The 8,215-nt window shown below is 40.9% G+C and overlaps 1 protein-coding gene across 1 annotated transcript; it reads right to left on the reverse strand.

Moving 5' to 3' along the window:
- Window positions 1–267: 267 nt before the first annotated feature.
- Window positions 268–2,239, reverse strand: LOC105032543 (PTI1-like tyrosine-protein kinase At3g15890). The gene is made up of 4 exons (XM_010907005.4): window positions 1,961–2,239; window positions 1,731–1,875; window positions 1,362–1,624; window positions 268–1,270 (listed from the first exon to the last, which is right to left on the reverse strand). The coding sequence occupies exons 1-4, from the start codon at window positions 2,020–2,022 to the stop codon at window positions 673–675; spliced, it is 1,068 nt and encodes a 355-aa protein (XP_010905307.2). The 5' UTR covers window positions 2,023–2,239; the 3' UTR covers window positions 268–672.
- Window positions 2,240–8,215: the final 5,976 nt, after the last annotated feature.

Genomic DNA, 8,215 nt, shown 5'->3' on the forward strand with positions numbered 1-8,215 from the left:
TGCCTATCAATTGGAACAAAGTCGAGCAATACATTACATGGTCTCTTTTGAAATTATATCTTATTTTAATATACATAGTTCTTGAGTGCTGACTTAAATTTTCAATTAGATTTATGGTACTTGTATGGTCATATCTTAATGAAATTATGTTTTATTTAATGATATAATTTTCTAGTTGTTACTTAATCCATAAAATTTAAGCATAATAATTTTTGCTTATAATTTATTCAATCTCGATTGTAGACAATACTACTAAATTTTGTTCCTTGCTAAACTATAAGATTAAGCCAATACCTGAAAATTGACAAATTCATGACTGATTTCACATGAAATACCTATAAAAAACATGCACCCTAATCCAATCCCCACCCAATATCAAACAGTCCTGTTGTATGTATATGCGAATACAAATTAACAATTCACCATTATCCAAATTTAATAATGACTTCAACCCTAGGTGTTGAGAGTGAGCCGAGTTTCTCCTACTGACCCTCCACGGAACCAACACGAGATAATTAGTTGCTTCAGACATCTTAATTCCCTTTCTGCAGTGACTAATTGGCCGGATTTGGGCCCGAAACTTATACATTTTGTTGTTGATTGCAAATAATTCCTTGCCCAAGATTGAATACATGCATCAGCAATACCATATTCCCTACGTAGAAAACACTATCACCTCATTCTTGATGTTTTCCAGCTCTTCTTCTCAGAGTAAGAAGGCTCGCCAATCCCACCATCATCCTCATCCTTCAGCACCACCTCTTTGGTCCTCCTATCCCGCACAGCACTCTTGAGAAGCTCCACAACCTCCAGCATCGTGGGCCGGTTCTCCGGCTTGCCATCAGTGCACAGCATCGCCACCTCCACCACATTCCTCAGCTGTGCCTTGTCTAACTTTTCTCCCAGCCGAGAGTCTGCTACATGATCCCACCTGCCCCTCTCCACCAGCGGCGTAACCCAGTTCACAATTTCCCGCTTGACGCCGCCTGGCAGCTTCTCGATCGGCTTCCTGGCACTCACAATCTCGAGCAGCAGCACCCCGAAGCTGTACACGTCGCAGCTCTCCGACACCTTCCCCCACATGGCGTACTCGGGCGCCAGGTAGCCCAGCGTCCCCTTCACCTTCGTCGTCAGGTGGCTGACGCCTTCCGGTATCAGCTTCGCGAATCCAAAGTCGGCCACCTTGGCATTAAAATTGGCGTCAAGGAGGACGTTGCTGGCCTTGATGTCCCTGTGGATGATATGGGGGCTGGCCTCATGATGCAGGTACCTTTATATCCATACAGAGTAGAGCTCAAGACCTGATTGATATACACTACTGTTATATGCAATGAATGGATCATGGAATTATGATGACTCACGCTAGTCCCTCGGCGGCTCCGATGGCGATCTTCATCCTCTGAGGCCAGTCCAGCAGGAGGTTAGTGGCGCGTTGACCGTGGAGATGGCTGATGAGGCTGAGGTTGGGCATGTAGTCATAGACAATTAGCCTTTCATCTCCACCTGCGTAGAATCCTCTAAGGCTCAGCAGGTTCTTGTGCCTCACCCTTCCCAGGATCTCTACTTCGATAGCGAATTCCATTTCGCCCTTGGCTGTCATGGCCTTCAGCCGCTTCACTGCTATCTGAGAAGATCGATTGAAATGAAGAGAAGCAAGCCCAAAGATAGGTAGATATATCTTATTCAAAATGACAAAAGTCATCCCAAAAAGGTGAAGTTTGGGGGCTTGCCTCTTCTCCTTTGCTGGTTTGGCCAAAATAGACAGTCCCAAAGCCACCCTCGCCGAGCTTGTTCTTGTTATTGAAGTTGTTGGTCGCGTGGATGAGATCTTTAAGGGTGTAGTTCTCCCATGGATAGTCATCGCTCTTCTTTGATCTGGAATATATCACTGACTGGAATCATAATTGAACACTTGAAACATAAAGAAGACTGCTAGGAGCGAAGTAACAAGAAGGATTACCGGGGCTTTGCTCCTAATTCGCCGGAGAAGCAACAGCAGCATCTCTGAAGCATCTGAAGCATCTCCAAGGAACGAAGAAAGGAGGAAGGGGTGTGGATGGTGAAGGTCCCTAAGGATCCTCGGAATTCTTGTTTGACAAAGAGAGAGAAGTGGCGTTATACGTGACGACAAGGGCCAGCGAACGTCTCTTGAACTCGTATGAACAGCTCGGTCTCTAGTTTTTGTGGCCTTGTGGGTGGCTATCTGCCTCGTTCTTTCCTCTCGTTGGATGCTTAACTTTGCTGGTCGTTCAACTTTCTAGAGAGACGATTTATGCCGTAGTGTTGGTTCTAATATATATATATATATATATATATATATATATGGGCGAATAGACTGGTAGAAAGCGTCAAAACGGTGGAAACGAAATCCTTGGCAGGCTAGTAAGTCTTTTACAATGGTTGCTTCTGATTCTGATTTGAATTAGTTCGAGTTTCATTTTGAACAGGACCGATTCGACCTGCTTGCACCAAAATAAGGTGTGTGTAGGTGTGCATATATATATATATTCTTATATATATATATATATATATATATATATATATATATATATATATATATATATATATATATATATATATATATTCACTTTTATGCCTGAATTGCATCACCTTTCCGAGCCGATGATGTCTGAAGCGACAGTGACCCGGCCGGCCAGGTGCCCCTTCCCTAGTGGCAGGAAGCTGCAGCCACCTGTTTTTTCTCTTTTCATTTTCAATACAAGAAACAGCCACCTGTTTAATTAATTCAAGATGGTTCTTCGTATTTGTATGAGGGCATTAGTGTAGTTTAAACTCTAATTTGCTCCTGAATGGGTCTATGCTTTCCTTGTCTTCCTAGAATTATAAAACTGCAATGAAAAAGGACTATAAGATTTTATAATGCGGCTAACTCGCAATTTTGTCCCATTGGTCAACACGTCGTGAGTATTTTGTAGCAAAGAGTTAAATTGGTCCTCAAGGGATAAAAATGTGATGTGTTTGACCTCATTTATTATTTTGTTTGTGCCGGACAATGTTTTTGAAAATCATATATCATGCTCCAAATCAAGAGCATAATAGATGCCGCGGGTCTATAAAGTGAACCATATAGGCATGCAACACTATCTATGATAAATTTAATTATTTTATAATAAATTTAAATCAATAACAAAACAACCTCGATTCTTAAGGATTAATATAACAAAAATATCGCAAACCATTTTTATTAACAAATAACCCAACATAATAAAAATTGTCACCGGATCCCAGAACACTGATGTGGATTGCTCCCATGAACCTGCGACACAATAGACAAAGGGTGCAGGTTCATCCGACTAGCTCTAATCCTGCCCTCTAATGTTCTTAATAAAGGTTTCTTTGATGGAAAACTAAGGAAGAAATGAAGAAAGAAATAATTAAGATTAGATCTTCTCACTATAAGAAAAAAATTATTAGCGACGGCTAAATGCTATCCCTAATAACCAAATCACCGTCGTTAATATTATTAGCAATGGTTTTTCATCGCTAAAAATTTATCAAAAATAATGTCATCGCTAATTATCATTATTAACGATGGCAAAAATTTTATTGCTAATAATAATAATTAACGACGGAAGATGCCGTCACTAATATTTTTTTATTTTATTTTTTATTAATTAAAATTTTAAAAAATTGTTAGCAATGACATTTTCCTTCGTTAATACCGTTGCTAATAGTTTTTTATTTTTTAAAAAAATTATAATTAAATTTTTTAAAATTTGTTTAAATCACAGTAACAAATAATTATATTTTTTAAAATATATTATAAATAAAATAATAATTATTTATTATAATTATAAATATAAAATTAATTATATTATATTAAAAATATAAATTATACAATCTTATAAATTTATACTGCTTTACAAGTATCAAAATTATATATATATCAAAAGAAATCATGTGAGATCCTCTTCGTCATCCTTCTCATCCTCCTCCTGCTCCTGTACGTCCTCTCCAGCAGCTGGTGGATGAGAGCCGGATATCCCAATATCCTATAACAAAGAAAAATAAAATATTATTAATAAGTTTCGATATGAAAGCATATATTTCAATATACTACTTCGATTTTCGAACAAATTATTCCTACAAATTTCATTCGATGATATAGAGCCATAGATACTTTTGGTCCATTGATTGGATGATTAGATTGAATTTTTACTCCTTAGATCTCCTTCTTGGACTCAAACCTAAACATATGAAGCTTCTAAATATAAATATTTAAAACAAGTAAAAAAATTATTAATAGACTTATCTACTCTGAGAGTTTGGCACTGCTCCATGTGATTGTGGGGTCACTGATGACCCCATGTCATCCAAACATCAGTGTAGCATGTGTGCAGCTTGGAACATCTAATTTTGGCATCATCGGGCCAGAGCCGCTCCGACAGTGGCCCAGCCTCGAACTCCTACCATCGTCCTCCTCATCCTCCTACTCCTATATGTCCTCTCCAGCAGCTGGTAGATGAGAGTCGGATATCTCAGCATCTTGTAACGAAAAAAAATAAAATATTATTAATAAATTTCAATACAAAAGTGTATATGTCGATACAAAAGCATATATTTCGATATACTACTCCGATTCTCGAATAGATTATTCCTATCATTCTATTTGATGATATGGAGCTATAGAAATCTCCAATCCATCGATTAAATAGTTAGATTAAATTTTTACCCTCTAGATCTCTTTTTCGTACTCAAGCAGCTTTGAAAAGAATAATAAGATTTGTTTTATATGAAAAAAAAACTACAAAATAAAATATTAAGATATATTAAGGATAAAATATATAAAAGATCACAGGAAGCACAACATCACCTTCGTTACCCACCTGGAAGATCTAGGACAAGAAGAAGAACAAGAAAGAGAACCCAGTCAATCTTGAGAATGAAATTTAGAAGCCAACCTAGGGAAAAGATCCCTCCCACATTATATTTTTCTCCTTTCCATCTAACGATGGCAACATGCTGATTGTCTGTAAAATAATAGGCCTTCCAAAGCTGCCTCGCCTTATCGATAGAGGAAGATAAGGAGGCATACAAAGAAGAGGAGAAGATGGGGGTGTGAGCTGGGGAACCAGGAGGGGATGCGGCACAGAGAATCTGGCAAACAGATGGCATGATTTACAATCATAATACGATAATATCAAATAGTATATTGTTGAATTTGTGCAGATATCTTATCCTGGATTTTATAACTTATAACAATAGCATCGAAGAAGATTATGGTTTCTGACTGACGTTAAAAATTTAAATATACAACTTGCAGAATAGAAAATTCAAATTTAATTTTTTTTTAAAATATACTCGACATCATGAGCCTATAATGAAAATATTTGATTATGTAGTTTCAGCTTTGATAATAATATTGTTGGTGCAAAATTCTATCGACGTCGAAGAAGCTGGAGTCGAGATGGCCGCAGCCGCCGTCGGAACCTGCAAGAGAAGTCTAAACCAGAGTTGGGGGTGCTCCGGCAAGATCCTCCGACACTCAAGTCAGTACTCTGCTTCAACAGAAATGAAGTACTCAAATGAGATTTTGACAGAGTTTCGAGATAGAATTTTGAGCTTAGAGAAAAACGTATCTGGGGGATCTCTTTTATAGACGGAGGAGCGTAACCGCTTGACAGCGATGTCTGTAACTACCTGATAGTGGGTCGTTTGTGGCCATGCGGAGTTTGTTGCGGAGAGTAGTGGCGTCAGTGGACCGTTCAGAGCCACGTGGAGTTTGTTATGGAGAGTGGAGTGGTGTCCATTGTCGTAACTTGTCAGAGAGTGGTGGGGCCATGCGAAATCTGTTACAGAGAGTGGAGTGGGGTAGTGACCATTGTCGTGACTTGCCAGAGAGTTTGGACCTGACAGCTGAAGCTCGACTGGGATGTCTGATGGAGCGGAATGGCTCTCTGTCTCTGCAATCTGGGAGAAGTTCAGATGTTTCTGAGGTTGCTGACGGGTTAACTATTGTTGAGTGCCGTTGGTGCTGCAGACTGAAATCATCTGCTATAGAAGCTCGGACGGGAATCGCCTGTTGGAGAAGTCTGACTGGAATTTGTGTGATGTAGAAGCTCGTTTGAAGACTTGTCTGCTAGAGAGGTTCGGTTGCACAAGAAATCCAGCTGAAGGTCGGCTGATAGAAGAGTCCGGAAGGTGTTGTGGAAGTTCGTCCGCTGGAGGAGTCTGGAGGATCCTGTGGAAGTCCGGTTGGCATTGTTGGAGTCCGGTTGGTGCTGTTGAAGGTTGATGGTTGGTCATTGTAGAAATCCGACTGCTGGAACCCGTCCGTTGTAGAAGTTTGCCTGAAATCCATCCATTGTAGAAGTTCGTACGGAGTCTAGTTCTTGTAGAAGTCCAGAGAGAAACCGCTTGTTGTAGAAGCCCGGCTGAAGTCTGCCTACAATAGAAGTTCAGAAGGAATTCACTTACAGTAGAAGCTCGGATGAAGGCCGCTTGCTGTAGAAGTTCGAATGAAGACCGGTTGTCATGGAGGTTCGGATGAAGACCGATTGTCGTGGAAGTTCGAATGAAGACCGGTCATTGTGGAAGCTCGGATGAAGGCCGGTTGTCGTGAAAGTTCGGATTAGACTGCTTGAGGTAGAAATTCGTCTGGGATCCGACTCTTGTAGGAGCTCAGACAAAATTAGCTCGGATAAAATTTGGAAGGCGGTCGACCGTCGTAGAAACTTGGATGGAGTCTGGTTACTGTAGAAGTCCTATTGTTGGGAAAGCTCGGACGTCGACGAAGCCTGGAAGGAGCTCGGAGTAAAGTCGATCGTGGCTGGGAGAAGTCTGAAAAAGATTCGAAGAGTAATCGATCACTGTAGAGAATCGGCTGAAAGTGAAGCTCAGAGAGCATTTGGAGCAGCCCGGTAGATGAATGGAGGAGCTCATTATTGGAGGAGTCCAGATGGCACGATAGGAGTTCATCTGTTAGAGGAATCTGGAGGACACTATGGAAGGCTGACCGTTGGAGGAGTCTGGATGGTATTATGGAAGCTTGGACAATCGAGGAAGCTCAAAAAGATGCCACACAATGTCTGAGAGGGTTGGCCTATTATGAACTTCGGCTGGGGTTATTTTATACCCAACACCAATCTCCCTACTTTCGAGTTCGAGTTTCGAATGAAGGAAGTACAAAAAAAATTTTCACAGCCGAAGTTGTCTTCCTCGATTTTCATACTCGGTTGTATCCAGATATTTTGGCATTTGGCGCGTTGGTGCTAGTCTTTTCAAATCGAGGAGATCCGAAAAGATTTTTTCGAAATTTCCACTGGAGCGTTGCTCTAGGTATGGTGCAATAATGATTCTGTCAGCTGTCAGCCACCTTCGACCGCCTGCTATGGTAAGTGGGACACGCGGTGAATATAGATCGGCCAGAGGAGATCCGCAATCGTTACTGTGCCGGACCCTGTTGCCTATTTAACCCACTCCCCTCCTCTAGGGGTTTCACTTTGCCTGAGAGTTCTGTTGGTGTCTTTCTTCTTCCCCGAGAGTTTCGTTCTTTCCCAGCATCCTTCTCAGCCTTAGGCGTTCTTCGAGTCGTCCCCATCCCTGCACCTCTGCCTCCTTCAGACTAGCCTAGGTTAGTTTCAGAACTCTCCCTGTTTTCGTGGCTCTATTTCTAAGCTGTGTCGATTTTCTTTCATTGCAAATATGAACGCGGACGCGGCTTGGATGCTAGCCAAGAGTCTCAAGGCCCACAAGAGGAAAGGCGCTGCAGCTTCTGGATCGGCGAAGAAGGTGAGGGTAGAAGAGACAGATCCGACCGTGCGTCGCCTTGATCGCCCAGAGCCTGTGCTCATGGTACATCTTCAACCGCGAGTACTTCCCGATCTCACAGAAGGAGGAAGCAAAAAGGGAAACCAGAAGAAGAAGTCAAATACTTAAAGCAATCCTTGATGATGGCTGAAATCGAGAGTTCGAAGTCTGAAGAAGCAGACCTTTCTTAGAGCTTTTTTACCTTTTATTCTATGTATTCCTTTCTTTTCTTGTTGCTCTTCCTTTTTTTTTTTTTTTGCCTTTAAAGGCTTTGTAACGTGCACTTTACTAATGAAATGAAAGGAAATTTTCTCATTACCTTGTCTACTCTTGCTTTAAGTCGTTGTTTACCAAACTTCTTTTGTCTTTTGTCTTATTCGATATCGATGTTGTTTGAAGATTCTGGGTCATCGTCGTGTTGATTTACCCTTTTTGTTCATGACCG

The sequence above is a fragment of the Elaeis guineensis genome, chromosome 12 (assembly GCF_000442705.2).
Source record: "Elaeis guineensis isolate ETL-2024a chromosome 12, EG11, whole genome shotgun sequence".
Taxonomy (NCBI): domain Eukaryota; kingdom Viridiplantae; phylum Streptophyta; class Magnoliopsida; order Arecales; family Arecaceae; genus Elaeis; species Elaeis guineensis.

Coding starts and splice junctions, on each gene's coding strand:
- LOC105032543 (XM_010907005.4), bottom strand. CDS start 2,022: ATGCTTCAGATGCTTCAGAGATGCTGCTGTTGCTTCTCCGGCGAATTA. Junction 1,876..1,960: donor GAATTAGGAGCAAAGCCCCG/GTAATCCTTCTT, acceptor GATATATTCCAG/ATCAAAGAAGAGCGATGACT. Junction 1,271..1,361: donor GGAGCCGCCGAGGGACTAGC/GTGAGTCATCAT, acceptor ATGGATATAAAG/GTACCTGCATCATGAGGCCA.